Source organism: Pimephales promelas, chromosome 13, assembly GCF_988280905.1.
Source record: "Pimephales promelas chromosome 13, fPimPro1.hap1.1, whole genome shotgun sequence".
NCBI classification, from domain to species: Eukaryota; Metazoa; Chordata; class Actinopteri; order Cypriniformes; family Leuciscidae; genus Pimephales; species Pimephales promelas.
Genome location: NC_142781.1, coordinates 35350985 through 35369246, shown reverse-complemented (window position 1 = coordinate 35369246; position 18262 = coordinate 35350985). Strand labels below are relative to the sequence as shown.

The following is an 18262-nucleotide window of genomic DNA, read 5'->3' as shown; positions in this document are numbered from 1 at the left end:
TGAACTGAATTGAACTGAATTATAACTCTATTGTCTTTTAGAGCTGCTTTAGTTAAATTAAATTTGATTCATATCTAATGATATTTTACAACATGTTACTGAACTGAACTAAATCAACTTTGAACTGAATTGAACTGAATTATAACTCTATTGTCTTTTTAGAGCTGCTTTAGTTAAATTAAATTCGATTCATATCTAATGATATTTTACAACATGTTACTGAACTGAACTAAATCAACTTTGAACTGAATTGAACTTAATTATAACTCTATTGTCTTTTTAGAGCTGCTTTAGTTAAATTAAATTTGATTCATATCTAATGATATTTTACAACATGTTACTGAACTGAACTAAAATCAACTTTGAACTGAATTGAACTGAATTATAACTCTATTGTCTTTTAGAGCTGCTTTAGTTAAATTAAATTTGATTCATATCTAATGATATTTTACAACATGTTACTGAACTGAACTAAATCAACTTTGAACTGAATTGAACTGAATTATAACTCTATTGTCTTTTTAGAGCTGCTTTAGTTAAATTAAATTTGATTCATATCTAATGATATTTTACAACATGTTACTGAACTAAATCAACTTTGAACTGAATTGAACTGAATTATAACTCTATTGTCTTTTAGAGCTGCTTTAGTTGAATTGAGTTTGCTTCATAACTAAAGATATTTTACATGTTACTGAACTGAATTAAATCAGCTTTGAACTGAATTGAACTCAATTACAACTCTGTCTTTTTAGAGCTGTTTTAGTTGAATTGAGTTCACTTCATAACTAACCCACATTTTTCCATCTTAAAAACATCTAAATTACACCATAAGCTCTCATCGATGAATGCGGAACAGTTAGTTAATGCGTTCATGACATCAAAGCTAGATTACAGTAATGCTCTACTGGGTGGTTGCCCTGCACGCTTAATAAACAAACTCCAGCTAGTCCAAAACGCAGCAGAACCATGTATGACCATATTAGCCCGGTTCTGTCAACCCTGTATTGGCTGCCTATTAAACATCATGTAAATTTCTAAATATTGCTGATTACTTACAAAACACTAAATGTTTTTTTTTAGTCCGTCACATTGAGCAATCTGTATTGCAAAAGCACTATATATATATAAATAAACGTGACTTTACACACCTTAAAGTCGTAGGTGGACTGTGGCCTCTTCTGCGCTTCCATCTTCGGCTGTTCTGAGATCAGTTTTGCTCCATCGTTTTCTCTGTATGTGCTGTAAAGACACGACACGGGTCTCTGGAGGAATTTACCGTCCATTTTAGCGATGCCGAGCCGTTCGTGAACAGTTCTAGGCGCGAGTAAAATGTCCCGAGGCATGAGCATCGGTTGCTCCGTGAACATCTTCGCCTCGTGAATTGATTTGGATCTTGTCCGTGAGTCATTTGGGTTTAAAGTGAAGCTCTTCTTGTGGTCAGGTTGAGGACTTCCACTCTCACTCTGGACCTGTCGGGATCTGGAGTGCCAGTCCAAGACCGACTGACCGTTTCTCAGATTCGCCTCGTTCAGTTCCTGATACTCGTACGTCTCTCCTTCGGCTACCTCTCCCAGGCGACCCAGAGATTGAGCTCGTTTCCGTAAAGACGGGCTGGTTCTCCTTAAGGAGTTTGAGCTGGTGACCGAGAGTCGACTCATCTCAGCGATCGCCGCAGAGATGTAGTCCTCGTGTCCGATGAAACTGCCACGCACAATGCTCTGGAAGAGAGAGTTAAACAAAACATCAAAACGATGTACTCTAAAATCTTTTTTTTAAAGAATTTTTTATTTGTTTGTAATGGTACGAAACTTGGTAAAGGTTTTGGCACTTGCTGTGTGAATCATGGACATGATTAGAAAAGGTCCTGAAAAAAAGTGTCGAAATGAATCTTACAGAAAACTCACATTTTTGAGATATCAACCTCAAATTTGGATCGTTTTTAGATTTATAGCTTCTATTATAATCTATTCTCTTCTTTTCACACAGTTTTAGAGTAAAAAAAAAAGTTTTAGAGTAAAATTTTAGAAAATATATATATTTCATATAAAAACTGAAAATATATATTTTTTTTCACAGCAATAAACTTTTTAAACTTTTTTCACTTCAGCAATAATTTGCCAAGTGGCGTTTTTAAAAAGAGACGAAACTTTCCAGATTTACGACAGTTTAAGTTGGAAATTTAATTTTCAGGTCTATACTCAAAAAGTCAATTAATGGATTATAAACACTGCAGAAATGTAAGTCATGTCGTTGAAGATTACAGTTGTTACAGTATCCTTATATACATGCAATTCTTCATTTTTAGGGATCATTTTAAAGAGTTATATTCTATAAACTCCAGACTTCAATTGAAAACAGCTGACAATTGACTTCATTGACAAACTGACTTCAAATTGACTTCATTAAAGCTATATTTTAAAAGTATTGTAGAGTTTTTCCCCCTCAAAAACTGATGCTGTGAAATTATTTGATTTTCACCCCCTTCTAACTGACGTTTACATTCATGCAAATATGCCAAAATCTCATGTTAACCAGTTATTTCACTACAAGAACAATATTCAGGGATATTTGCATCTCATTTGCATCTCTAAGCAGAATTTTACTGGATCTCAGACATTGGCCTACAGTCATTTGGTGGGATGATGCAGCTCCTCCGAGAGCTATTATATAACAGCAGCGTCGAGCAGGTTTATCAGGTCAAAATTACCGGATAAAAAAGTCTTAATGTCACATTCTTAAAGAGTTTGAGCGGTGCAGCGGATACGTGAGAACTCTGGGGAAACACAACGAGACGATGGTGTAGATATAAACATGGAGACAGAACCTGTTTAACAGACATGTGATTATTAACCAGAGCACAAACATTAACGTGAAACAAACCTCCTCAGGGAAAAGACGTTCTGTTGAAAAACACTAAGCGGGAAGATTTGAAAGAATTATATGTGTCTCAATCTAATTTCACAGGAAAATTAAGAGACATTATATATTTTGCATGATATTTTTGCTTAATTGTCTTAAAATATTGTCGGTAAGTTTTAATTTTCTTTATGCAATAATTTATTTATTTTTTCTTTTGATTTTGGAGTGAAATGTGGGCAAAAATATTGTTGGTTTAACTTAAAAAAGTAAGTAACCTGGTTGCCTTAAAATTTGAAGTTGATTGAACTGGAAAAAGTGAGTTAATACAATGAAGGAAAATGATTTAATCATCGGAAACTCAAAATGATATGTTATCTGAACTAAATAAATTATTTAAGTTGATTTGACAAAAGAAAAAATGTTGTGATTACTAAAAAAATATTGTTGGTTTAACTTAAAAAAGTAAGTAACCTGGGTTGCCTTAAAATTTTAAGTTGATTGAACTGGAAAAAGTGAGTTAATACAATGAAGGAGATTAATTTAACCATCAGAAACTCAAAATAATAAGTTATCTCAACTAAATAAATTATTTAAGTTGATTTGACAAAGGAAAATATGTTGTGATAACAAATCTTGAAAATATGTTTTACAGTGTGTATATAATAACTGCATAATAATGTTACAAATACGGTATTAATGAAATACATATGCAGTGAAATGTCGTGGAAAATAATATCTATATAATTTCTTGGCTGATATTTTTGCCTTAATGTCATAAAAATAATGTCACTAAGTATGGCAAATAACTAATGCAAAAAAAAGTTCAAGCATCAATTGTGGATGGCAAACACACACACGTGATATATACACATATAACACACATATAATATATACTATATATATATACACACACACAAGTGATATATACATATATAATATATAACGCGCACACACACACATGTGATATTCTGTAATATTTTGTGATATTCACCTAGTAACTATTTATAATAATTGGATAATAAAAATGGAAATATCTATGCAGCGCAGTAATATCAAATGTAGATTTTTTTTACTGATATTTTAGCCGAATTGTCATAAAAAGTCACTAATTTTGGCAAATAATGCAAAAATATAATGTAATTTAACCATTAATTATTTATATATATATATATAATTCAAACTACTGAATAGTTTATCTAACTTATAAACATGTAAATTATAAATATCATAGCTCTGATATAGAAGCACACGTCTTGTGTTGTTGTCGTTTACCTTCTTGGGCTTGAGATGGACGTGTGTGATTCTGGACGGGTCCACCACAGGTTTGGGTCTCTTGAGTGTTTCGATGATGCTCTGCCATTGGGGCGGCAGACCGAGGAAACACCCCTGGACCGGGTCGAAGGACGTGTGCACCCTGTGCTCGAAGTTCCTGGGCGTGGAGATCTCCAGCCTCCTCTTCTTCTTCTTCTTCCTCAGGAACATCCCGACAGCCTGCGGGAAACAAGAGTTGGTCCCATCGTGACACGACTCGCTCCGTTTCTCCAGTCGCATTCACAACATGTACAAGACCCAACTGAAGAAATGTCCGTCAAAAAGGGGGCGGGGACAGGTGTGACACGTGCGGTCAATCGGACACGCCCCTTTTCTAATGTCATCAAACCTGACACCGTGAGCGTCGTGTTACACAGAGGATCGAGTCTTTACTAATGCATATTCAGTGAACCATGGGGACCAAACTACTACTGACAGGCTCAATATTCCTGCAGGTTAGACTGAGGTCATGATGAACGCCACATGTCCTCAGCACATTGGGTACATCGGATTTCCAAAGCCTCTATGAATATATTTAGCCCTAATTAACCCTGTATTATTTTTAAATCTGAGCTGATTTGCATCAAGTATAACTTAAAAATTGTTAGTAATATTTTATGAGCACTGAAGCAGCTTTGGTTTACTTGATTATCCATCATCATTTATTAGAAAGTGTTAATTATGATCATGAGATGTTTGGGGAAGGTTTGTGTGTTCATCTGTCAATCATTATTGTATTGCGTTGCATCATATGTTTTGATCATAAATCTAAGCATTTGAATATCATCTTACTAAGACATTATTGGCAGATTTATATGCATTTCATGCAAGTATCTGCTATACTGTTATCATTGATTTACAAGCATCAGAACTGAATATCAGTATCTAGGCCAAATTGCATTTTTGCTTAGTTTGGGCCTCTGAATACCTATTTTCCCTCCGTATTCTCACTATATTATACCATATGAGCTATAAAATTATTTTATGTTTGACTATTATATCATATGAGAGGCTTTACAGGGTTAATATTTCAGTCGTTTTTCACATTAAAAGCCAGACGTTTAAAAATTATCTCAAGATCAGCTCCACATTCATTTTATAGCTCAACACTTTTACTGTATTGACTCATTTGAGTTGTTTTGTAATGATATGCTAATAAAGCTTGATAGGTTTGATCGACCACTTTGTTTGTCCTCTAGGAGCTGCTGGTGACATGATTATATGGTGGTGTTGCTGGAAGGGTCAGGCGCCTCATTTCTGCATTAACTCGATCAATCACATCACCGGCGCGGATGAACATATTGACTATCTGATCACCGTTCGACTATTACTCCTCCGTAATAGTTCAGGTCCTCCTGTGACCTAAACCGAATGGGAACAAATTTATAAACCCAATGCAAAATGTATAAAAACATGAGATATAAACGATGTCATTTTTTTGTGTAGCAATGCACTGTAAAAAAAATATGTCATTTTTTACAGAAAAATACTATAAATAAGGTAGAGTAAAAACTAGAGCTGCACCGATACTATATTTTTCGCCAATAGCAATAACCGATAATTCAGAGTGATATCTTTCGATACTGATAGCCGATTATTCAGAATGATATCTGCCGATAACGATAGCTGATAATTTATAATTAAAAATTTTAAAAAATAAAAATTAAATAAAAATAATGAAACACTCAGTTGAATACGGTAGTTTTCATAAATACCATTTTAGTTTGAATTTAATGATAAATTGGACAGAAATTGAAAACTGAGACTTATCAGGAGTAATAAAGCGGATGGGAGGCTACAAATAATATTAGTTGTAGGGAAAACTGTGGACCTGGAAACCCTGGCTTGAACTTCAGGTGATTCAGAGGTTTAAATAGAGCCTGCTTTTGCTATTTTTGTCATATAGACAGCCCTAAATTCAACACCAGAGACATTTATCTTAACATTCTGCATACAGTGTTTAACTATATTATTAAAATATATAAAATACATTATTATTTTATATAAAATATATTATTATTTTATATATTAAAATAATAACATTTTATTTTAATAATTATATATATATAATTATATATATTATGGATAATTATTTATTCCACCTTGCTAGGTATATATTTATTTATTATAATCTGTTTTTTTTTTTTTCCAAATTTTTGGGGTCTGAACATTTACTTATACTGCATTGAAACTGCAAAAAACTGTGGCCTAGGCAAACGAAATTTCGTTCTGTATACACTTGTTGTATTATGAATGACAATAAAGTCAAGTCAAGTCAAGTCATATATTTAACTTTATAATAAAATTCTGTCAAATTTGCAAAATGCAAGAAAAAAATATGAATTTATGGTTAAAAAAAAGGACATTACCAGAAGTCCCAGCATGACTGGAAACATATGATTATATTTTATTTAAATAGTTCATTCTGTTAATGTTTATTGCTTTAATCAGGGGTCATTTGTGTTACTCTGATAACACGTTTTCATCATGTGTTTTACAACCTGCATTATTATGAAAAGCTTCCTCTTGGTTCAGGATCAAGTCTGTTAGTTATCTTTCATACCCTAAATAAAAACTAACCTCATTATTATGATCCCTCTCATTTCTTAAAAATGATCAACTTTTTGCAGTTCTTCAAGGGTTTTGCAAACATATGCAGTCAGTAAACTACAACCGCACAAACAGAAGCCAGTGGATTTCCATATAAGACAGAGTGTGTCTGTAAACTCCTCTTGTATGAGCTGTCAATCAATATTTGCCCACTAGAGAACATTAAACTGAGAGCAATAAACACGCAAAATAACCAGATAAGACTGTACAGAACACATGACAATGAATTTCAGTTTTTTTTATCCATTATGTTATCCATAAAGTATGTTTTAAAAAAGTAAATATTGCTTTAAAATCTCTCCAGCCGCTGTTATCAAACAAAATGCCATTTATTAGACACTGTTTTCAACTAAAACGGAAAAATGTACGCAATTTGGATGTTAATTTACACAACAACAGAGGTGCACGTTTTTGGAAACAATACCGCTATCATCTGTGTGTAACGTACAATAACACGAAAATTGCATTATGCTTGTTACGTGTTCAGTCTATCGGCACGTAGTGTTTCTTTACAAAGTGACATCGCCATCTACTGGCCTGGCATGAATAATACAGTGCATTTTAACCTTTCTCACGGATCAGTGTGTTTTCACAACATTGTCGCCTGTACGTGAATATCGTTTTTAGCAACGTTCCCTGATGCTCCAGAAGGAAACACGATGCTTCAAGAGCCGGGGGTGAACATTTTTTGAATTTGGAGATCTGAAATATCTTTCATATCTTTCAAAGTACAACTTAAATATTAATATCTTCTACATGTCGTCACTTCTTCTCGAGTCTCGGATTGTTATATAAATGGATAAATGGATTGTTGAAATGTTCAGTGTGTGTGTGTGTGTGAGAGAGAGAGCTAAAAGGACACGAGCTTTTGAAGCTTTGAAGCTCCGCCCCCTGCGCCGGAGAACCAGCTCATTTGCATTTAAAGGGACAGACACAAAAACAGTGCATTTTTGCTCACACTCAAAAAGTTACCATTTTACCACGCTATATATAAATATCTGTGGGGTATTTTGAGTTAAAACTTCACACACACACACACTCTGGGGACTTATTTTACATCTTGTGAAAAAGGCATTATACCATCCCTTTAAGAAACAAGTGTTCATAAACTTTTGAACAGAAGAATTTTAATAAATATCTATTTTTATCTTGTGGACTATATATATTATGTAAAATATCTTGTACTAAACTAAATAAAAACATGCATTTTGGATAATTCCTCTTATTTTGTCAAAATTACGCACATTTTCACAGAATCTACAAATATACACACACACACACACACGTTCAACCGCTTGTTAACACAAATATCTCATCGGCCAATCACATGACAGCAACTCAATGCATGTAGAAATGTTGAAGACGATTGGCTGGAGTTCAAACTGAGCATCAGAATGAAGAAGAAAGATGATTTACGTGACTTTGAGTATTTCAGAAACGGTTAATCTAGTGAGTTTTTTCACACACAACGTTCTTTAGGGTTTACAGAGTTTTAAGTTTTACTTCTTCCTACTCCTTTTTGCACATGTAAATAGAGGGTTGTTTTTTTGTTTTTGTTTTTTTGTTTTGTTTCTTTTAATTGATGTTCCTTGTTTCATTGATTAATATCTGTATTTTTATTTATTATTTACATGTTCAAAATAAAGATCTCAAATCAAATACAGAGAATGATCTGAACAAGACCAAGTGGTCCAGTGGAGAATGATCAATCAGAGCAGAAGGATCAGACTGGTTCGACTGATGGACAGGCAACAGTAACTCAAATAAGAGCACTAGATATAATCTGCAGAAGACGAACACACAACACGTCAAACCTGGCTAAACCAATATACCTACAGCCAAACCAAAACAGTTTCAGACACCTTCAACACATCATCATCAGTTTATTGGTTCTAGTGGTGATGAACATGAGCAGAACTGGTTTTGTCCGTCCTTATATATATATAAACAGTATTTCATTAACTCAACTAGAATCATATGAACCAACTTGAATTGAATAGGTCTTACCTGTGCAGTTGTGTGTGATTTCCCTCAGTTCAGTTCATTCGTCTCCTCTGTGCACAGACCCTGAGCAGGACAGAAACACACACACACACACATGAGTGAGAAGAAGAACCGTCCAGAGTCGGTGTCCTGCGTCTCTGTGCTGTTTATTCAGCGGGTGTGGAGAGAAACACATGACAGATGAGGAGCGTTTGCACACGCTGGAGAAATCCTTCGGCCCGTGCTTTCCTGCAACACGTCGGGACACGATCCAGCCCTCAATCCCAGCATGCCACGCTGGATCAGATACCTGGCCTTTCAGAAAACCTCAGGGCCTTTTGATTTGTTAAAACATAACTTAAGGGGTTTGCAGATAGTTGAACTTACTTTATACACTCGGCCAAAATGCATGTCAATATACAACATTAGACAGGTTGGGATTGGGAACACCCATTTTCGCCATGTTTACTCAAATTGTGTAATAAAAATCAGGAAGTCAATATTATTTACCAAGTCATATCCTTTAAAACATGGTTGAGAAACTGTATGTGCAAAGAAGAGGTCATAATTATTGAGCATTGAGATTTCTGTGTTGAAACGCTCATTTAGATTCAATTATGGAAGCTTGTTTTTGGCGTGGACTAAAAAAATGTGCGACTTTTTATCTCATAATTACTTTTCTTCCAGAAATTGCGAGTGTATCTCTGGCAATTATGGGACATAAGTCTAAACTGCGAGTTTGTGTGTCTTATTTCGACTTTTTTCCCCTCAGAACTGTGTGAAAAAACTTGGAACTGAGAAAAAAAAAGTCTGAATCATGAGATATCAACGAAAATCTCACGAAATAAAATTGCAAGTTATAAAAACAATTTAAATTGTAAGATATGAAATCATAATTGCAAGAAAAAAAGTCATAATTGCAAGTTATAAAGGTATTATTGTGATATTTAAAGTCAGAATTGCGAGATATAAAGTCAGAATTGCGAGATATAAAAGTCAGAATTGCGAGAAATGAAGTCAGAATTGCAAGTTATAAAGGTATTATTGTGATATTTAAAGTCGTAATTGCGAGATATAAAGTCAGAATTGCGAGATATAAAGTCGTAATTGCGAGATATAAAGTCAGAATTGCGAGATATAAAAGTCAGAATTGCGAGAAATAAAGTCAGAATTGCAAGTTATAAAGTCAGAATTGTGATATTTAAAGTCGTAATTGCGAGATATAAAGTCAGAATTGTGAGATATAAAAGTCAGAATTGCGAGATATAAAGTTAGAATTGCGAAATATAAAGTCGTAATTGCGAGATATAAAAGTCAGAATTGCGAGAAATGAAGTCAGAATTGCAAGTTATAAAGGTATTATTGTGATATTTAAAGTCGTAATTGCGAGATATAAAGTCAGAATTGCGAGATATAAAGTCGTAATTGCGAGATATAAAGTCAGAATTGCGAGATATAAAAGTCAGAATTGCGAGAAATAAAGTCAGAATTGCAAGTTATAAAGTCAGAATTGTGATATTTAAAGTCGTAATTGCGAGATATAAAGTCAGAATTGTGAGATATAAAAGTCAGAATTGCGAGATATAAAGTCAGAATTGCGAGATATAAAGTCGTAATTGCGAGATATAAAAGTCAGAATTGCGAGATATAAAGTCAGAATTGCGAGATATAAAGTCAGAATTGCGAGATATAAAAGTCAGAATTGCGAGAAATAAAGTCAGAATTGCAAGTTATAAAGTCAGAATTGTGATATATAAAGTCGTAATTGCGAGATATAAAGTCAGAATTGTGATATATAAAGTCGTAATTGCGAGATATAAACTCAGAATTGTGATATATAAAGTCAGAATTGCGAGATATAAAGTCAGAATTGTGATATATAAAGTCGTAATTGCGAGATATAAACTCAGAATTGCGAGATATAAAGTCAGAATTGTGAAATATAAAGTCGTAATTGCGAGAAAAAGACAGAATTGCAAGAAATTAACTCAGAATTGGGAGAAATAAAGTTGGAAATGCAAGAAAAACTAAATTCCGAGATATAAAGTCAGAATTGTGAGGAAAAAATTAAAAAAAATGCAACACACAAAAAAAATCTATTTTTATGTCATATTATTCACCATATTCTTAAAAATGAAAATTAGCCGAAACATGTAGTAAAAACTCGTTTACATTTGTGCATTTAGCAATCTCAATCCTGCTTTCCTCTACAAACGTGCGTTTCTGATTCTTTCTCGCTGAAGAACGACACATCTAATGTTCCTGATCTAGTAAATTTAGAGTTGCAGAAACTAAATCATAAAAACAAGTGAAGATAGTGATGCGTCACATCATAGAGATACGCCCTGCCATAACTCGTCTCAGATGTATTTACACTAACCAAACTGGTTGAGTATTTCATTATGTGCTTTAGAACTGTTATCCATTCCAACAACACATGAGATGGGTGGTGATTTTCTATCAAACCCGAGAATATTGACGCAACATTGGATAAATAAGATTTTTAAATGGACAATCAATTGCAGAATTTGAGTATTGAAAATCACTTGACTAGTTGAACTTGCAATGTTGCATTATTGCAATAACAAGAAGCATTATTAAGCATAATAATTAAGCAAGCTTTATATCTCGCAATTCTGACTTTATATCTCGCAATTCTGACTTTGTTTCTCGCAATTCTGACTTTGTTTCTCGCAATTCTGACTTTGTTTCTCACAATTCTGACTTTGTTTCTCACAATTCTGACTTTATTTCTCACAATTCTGACTTTGTTTCTCACAATTCTGACTTTGTTTCTCGCAATTCTGACTTTGTTTCTCACAATTCTGACTTTGTTTCTCGCAATTCTGACTTTATTTCTCACAATTCTGAGTTTATTTCTCGCTGAATTTATATCTCGCAATTCTGACTTTGTTTCTCACAATTCTGACTTTGTTTCTCGCAATTCTGACTATATCTCGCAATTCTGACTTTATATCTCACAATTCTGACTTTGTTTCTCGCAATTCTGACTTTGTTTCTCGCAATTCTGACTTTGTTTCTCACAATTCTGACTTTGTTTCTCACAATTCTGACTTTATTTCTCACAATTCTGACTTTGTTTCTCGCAATTCTGACTTTGTTTCTCACAATTCTGACTTTGTTTCTCGCAATTCTGACTTTGTTTCTCACAATTCTGACTTTGTTTCTCGCAATTCTGACTTTATATCTCACAATTCTGAGTTTATTTCTCGCTGAATTTATATCTCGCAATTCTGACTTTGTTTCTCACAATTCTGACTTTGTTTCTCGCAATTCTGACTATATCTCGCAATTCTGACTTTATTTGTCGCAATTCTGAATTTATTTCTCACAATTCTGACTTTATTTCTCACAATTCTGACTTTATTTCTCGCTGAATTTATATCTCGCAATTCTGACTTTGTTTCTCGCAATTCTGACTTTGTCTCGCTGAATTTATATCTCGCAATTCTGACTTTGTTTCTCGCAATTCTGACTATTTCTTGCAATTCTGACTTTATGTCTCGCTGAATTTATATCTCACAATTCTGACTGTTTCTCACAATTCTGAGTTTATTTCTCGCTGAATTTATATCTCACAATTCTGACTTTGTTTCTCACAATGCTGACTTTGTTTCTCACAATTCTGACTTTGTTTCTCACAATTCTGACTATTTCTTGCAATTCTGACTTTATGTCTCGCTGAATTTATATCTCGCAATTCTGACTTTGTTTCTCGCAATTCTGACTATTTCTTGCAATTCTGACTTTATGTCTCGCTGAATTTATATCTCACAATTCTGACTACTTCTTGCAATTCTGACTTTATTTCTCGCTGAATTTATATCTCGCAATTCTGACTTTGTTTCTCACAATTCTGAGTTTATTTCTCACTGAATTTATATCTCGCAATTCTGACTTTGTTTCTCACAATTCTGAGTTTATTTCTCATTGAATTTATATCTCGCAATTCTGACTTTGTTTCTCACAATTCTGACTTTCTCACAATTCTGAGTTTATTTCTCGCTGAATTTATATCTCGCAATTCTGACTTTGTTTCTCGCAATTCTGACTTTGTCTCGCTGAATTTATATCTCGCAATTCTGACTTTGTTTCTCACAATTCTGAGTTTATTTCTCACTGAATTTATATCTCGCAATTCTGACTTTGTTTCTCACAATTCTGAGTTTATTTCTCATTGAATTTATATCTCGCAATTCTGACTTTGTTTCTCACAATTCTGACTTTCTCACAATTCTGAGTTTATTTCTCGCTGAATTTATATCTCGCAATTCTGACTTTGTTTCTCGCAATTCTGACTTTGTCTCGCTGAATTTATATCTCGCAATTCTGACTTTGTTTCTCACAATTCTGAGTTTATTTCTCGCTGAATTTATATCTCGCAATTCTGACTTTGTTTCTCGCAATTCTGACTTTGTCTCGCTGAATTTATATCTCGCAATTCTGACTTTGTTTCTCACAATTCTGAGTTTATTTCTCGCTGAATTTATATCTCACAATTCTGACTTTGTTTCTCGCAATTCTGACTATTTCTCGCAATTCTGACTTTGTCTCGCTGAATTTATATCTCGCAATTCTGACTTTGTTTCTCACAATTCTGACTTTGTTTCTCGCAATTCTGACTATTTCTCGCAATTCTGACTTTGTTTCTCACAATTCTGACTTTGTTTATCGTAATTCTGAGTTTATTTCTCGCTGAATTTATATCTCGCAATTCTGACTTTGTTTCTCACAATTCTGACTTTGTTTCTCACAATTCTGAGTTTATTTCTCACTGAATTTATATCTCGCAATTCTGACTTTGTTTCTCGCAATTCTGACTTTGTCTCGCTGAATTTATATCTCGCAATTCTGACTTTGTTTCTCACAATTCTGACTTTCTCACAATTCTGAGTTTATTTCTCGCTGAATTTATATCTCGCAATTCTGACTTTGTTTCTCGCAATTCTGACTTTGTTTCTCACAATTCTGACTATTTCTCGCAATTCAGACTTTGTCTTGCTGAATTTATATCTCGCAATTCTGACTTTGTTTCTCGCAATTCGGACTTTGTTTCTCGCAATTCTGACTATTTCTCGCAATTCTGACTTTGTTTCTCACAATTCTGACTTTGTTTCTCGCAATTCTGACTATTTCTCGCAATTCTGAGTTTATTTCTCGCTGAATTTATATCTCGCAATTCTGACTTTGTTTCTCACATTTCTGACTATTTCTCGCAATTCTGAGTTTATTTCTCGCTGAATTTATATCTCGCAATTCTGACTTTGTTTCTCAAAACTCTGACTTTTTTTCTCGCAATTCTGACTTTGTTTCTGAAAACTCTGACTTTGTTTCTCGCAATTCTGACTTTATGTCTTGCTGAATTTATATCTCGCAATTCTGACTGTATTTCTCACAATTCTGAGTTTATTTCTCGCTGAATTTATATCTCGCAATTCTGACTGTATTTCTCACAATTCTGAGTTTATTTCTCGCTGAATTTATATCTCGCAATTCTGACTTTGTTTCTCAAAACTCTGACTTTTTTTCTCGCAATTCTGACTTTGTTTCTCAAAACTCTGACTTTGTTTCTCGCAATTCTGACTTTATGTCTTGCTGAATTTATATCTCGCAATTCTGACTTTGTTTCTCACAATACTGATTTTATTTCTTGCAATTCTGACTTTATTTCTCATAATTCTGACTTTATATCTCGCAATTCTGATATATATATCACACACTTCTGACTTTATATCGCAATTCTGACTTTGTTTCTCAAAACTCTGACTTTGTTTCTCGCAATTCTGACTTTGTCTTGCTGAATTTATATCTCGCAATTCTGACTTTGTTTCTCACAATACTGATTTTATTTCTTGCAATTCTGACTTTATTTCTCATAATTCTGAATTTATATCTCGCAATTCTGACTTTGTTTCTCACAATTCTGACTTTGTTTCTCGCAATTCTGACTATTTCTCGCAATTCTGACTTTGTTTCTCACAATTCTGACTTTGTTTATCGTAATTCTGAGTTTATTTCTCGCTGAATTTATATCTCGCAATTCTGACTTTGTTTCTCACAATTCTGACTTTGTTTCTCACAATTCTGAGTTTATTTCTCACTGAATTTATATCTCGCAATTCTGACTTTGTTTCTCGCAATTCTGACTTTGTCTCGCTGAATTTATATCTCGCAATTCTGACTTTGTTTCTCACAATTCTGACTTTCTCACAATTCTGAGTTTATTTCTCGCTGAATTTATATCTCGCAATTCTGACTTTGTTTCTCGCAATTCTGACTTTGTTTCTCACAATTCTGACTATTTCTCGCAATTCGGACTTTGTCTTGCTGAATTTATATCTCGCAATTCTGACTTTGTTTCTCGCAATTCGGACTTTGTTTCTCGCAATTCTGACTATTTCTCGCAATTCTGACTTTGTTTCTCACAATTCTGACTTTGTTTCTCGCAATTCTGACTATTTCTCGCAATTCTGAGTTTATTTCTCGCTGAATTTATATCTCGCAATTCTGACTTTGTTTCTCACATTTCTGACTATTTCTCGCAATTCTGAGTTTATTTCTCGCTGAATTTATATCTCGCAATTCTGACTTTGTTTCTCAAAACTCTGACTTTTTTTCTCGCAATTCTGACTTTGTTTCTCAAAACTCTGACTTTGTTTCTCGCAATTCTGACTTTATGTCTTGCTGAATTTATATCTCGCAATTCTGACTGTATTTCTCACAATTCTGAGTTTATTTCTCGCTGAATTTATATCTCGCAATTCTGACTGTATTTCTCACAATTCTGAGTTTATTTCTCGCTGAATTTATATCTCGCAATTCTGACTTTGTTTCTCAAAACTCTGACTTTTTTTCTCGCAATTCTGACTTTGTTTCTCAAAACTCTGACTTTGTTTCTCGCAATTCTGACTTTATGTCTTGCTGAATTTATATCTCGCAATTCTGACTTTGTTTCTCACAATACTGATTTTATTTCTTGCAATTCTGACTTTATTTCTCATAATTCTGACTTTATATCTCGCAATTCTGATATATATATCACACACTTCTGACTTTATATCTCGCAATTCTGACTTTATATCTCGCAATTCTGGCTTAATATCTCGCAATTCTGACTTTATTTCTCACAATTCTGACTTTTTCAGAATTTGAATTTGAAAATCACTTGACTATGACAATATGTGAATTTCCAATAACATGCATTTTTTTCACATATTTCTCATAGTTGAAATTAATTGTCAAAAAAACCCAAGATTTTAAGATGCAGTTGCACTACAATTACTCCATATGTGTAAAATAATCTTGGTTTGTGCAAGTTCCATGGAATATGGTTACTTTAAACAGTTATGAACAGAAGGTTTAAGATTCACCTTACGTTTTGCTCTCCTCATCAGGCCATCATGTTCATGCCAAATCCATGTCCAGGAATGTCATGCTCTGTTTAGACAAGTAAAAGATCAGCCTTAACAAAACTACTACATCATTATGCATTATTCGCATTGGGTTTGTGCAACCGGATTGAGACACACACACCACAGAGATGATCTAGCAAACGACAGAAACTGCTGACGAATGTTTCAAGGCTTGCATTTACTGTTATTTACCATCACTTACAGCTCAACTTTATTCATTATAATCTCATTAAAACATCCAGGTCACCTCGGGATCGAAAGAAAATAAAAATAAATTACATTTTGCATATACAATTATTTCAATATTTTTATTTTACTTAAAATTTTTGTCCTTCTATAATAGTAGGCTAATATAACAATTCTCATTACGGAAAATCAATTCATGTCTTGTATTCCAAATGCATACCTCAATAAATAATGCTTACACAATTGTACGGACGCTTGTTTCCGCCACTGAATAACAATTCAGACTTTTTTATTGCAATTCTGAATTTTTTTAAATTTGCAATTCAGATTTTTTATCTCACAAGTTTACAACTCCTTCACATGATAATAATCTTGTATGCAAGTTATCAAGTTATGAAAAGAATGAGAAGAATCCCCAAATTTAAGGTTTTTAAATTGCAATTATGACTTTTTTTAATCAAAATTCTGACTTTTTCTAACAATTCTGACTTTTAATAATAATAATAATAATAATAATAATAAATCAATTTTGAATATATACATACACTCTAAAAAATGCTGGGTTGTTTTAACCCAATTTTGGGTCAAATATGGACAAACCCGAAATGTTGGGTTAAAAATGTAATGTAAAAATTTAACCCAACGGCTGGGTTAGTCCATATTTGACCCAAAGTTGGGTTAAAACAACCCAGCATTTTTTAGAGTGTATATAGTCTTACAAGTTAGCCATATATATATATATATATATATATATATATATATATATATATATATATATATATATATATATATGTGGCTAACTAAGATGAGTCAGGCCATTTATTGTAAAAATGTGACCAATTATGTATTTATTTTGTTTTTGAGGTGAAATATGACAGACTAATTTAGTAAGAAAAATTCAAGCACTTTTCAAACAAATATCTGCCCCTAAGGTAAGAAAAATAATATTGTTCTCCATATTAATTTCTACATGAAAAAGATAGTTAAGGCAACAATAAAAAAAGAAAAGTGAATTCTATGTTAGCACTCATTTAAGCTTGCATAAATTAACTATCAACATCATTAAATTAAGTAAAACCTACTGACCTTTTCTGATACTGCTGTTCCCATGATGCACTGGCCTACATATTTAATAAGGTTGATTACTTATTGTCTTTGTTAAATTTACTCAACTTAGTTAAGCAGAGTTTACTTAATTCTATGTGTAATTTACTTGAAAAAATCTCGAAATTAAAACTAAGTAAATATTGGTTACTTTTTCTCCAGTGTGTTTAAAGCAAAAATAAATCAAACTTCAATCTGTTCAGACAATCCTTTTGCTTCTCCAGTGAATGCATCTCGATGTAAGAATATGTAGATATTTGCATATGGAAAACAAGACTTAAATGCTGAGGAAGAACACGCGTTTGCAGTGTGGGAGTGAATAAGACGAGGACGAAGCCGCTCCTCAACCACATGATCTTCCAGAGCTCGTTCTCCACAACTCTTCTCCTCTATAACCTCAAGATTACTGTCTTCTGGCATGCAACAAAGTCCAACACCATCCAGAGATCTTAACTGAGAGAGCAGTCAGAGAGAGGGAGAGAGAATCAAGACGAATTGACGTTGAATCGGTCTTACCTGGAGCTGAGGATCGCCGTAACGCTCGTGAAGATCTCTCACACACACACACACACACACACACACACACAGTTTCTCCCATCAGCATGTAGGTCTGCGTGCCGCTGCATGTTCGCAGGTTTGGGAGCGTCTCTCCGATCTGAGTCACCGACAGACTCTTGGTCAGATCTACACCAGTTTACTCACTTCCTTCTGGAGTAAAAGTCACTCTAAAGCCCGCTCACACCAAACACAATAGAGATATAACTCTAAAAGCA

The 18262-nt window shown here is 33.6% G+C and overlaps 1 protein-coding gene across 4 annotated transcripts in view; it reads right to left on the bottom strand.

Annotated features, from left to right (window-relative positions):
* The window catches only part of pak6b (p21 protein (Cdc42/Rac)-activated kinase 6b), a 29203-nt gene extending 10941 nt beyond the window's left edge, over positions 1-18262 (bottom strand). The window contains exons 1-5 of one of the 4 annotated variants that reach the window (XM_089118976.1): positions 18006-18262; positions 16158-16224; positions 8791-8850; positions 4135-4353; positions 1152-1721 (exon numbers count right to left, since the gene is read on the bottom strand). In XM_089118976.1, the coding sequence (XP_088975102.1) occupies positions 1152-1721; positions 4135-4344 (780 nt within the window). In that variant the 5' untranslated portion in view covers positions 4345-4353; positions 8791-8850; positions 16158-16224; positions 18006-18262. Of the gene's footprint in view, positions 1-1151; positions 1722-4134; positions 4354-8790; positions 8851-16157; positions 16225-17471; positions 17523-18005 lie in introns of those variants that run through there. The other 3 variants (XM_089118977.1, XM_089118979.1, XM_089118978.1) reach the window with 3 other exon arrangements.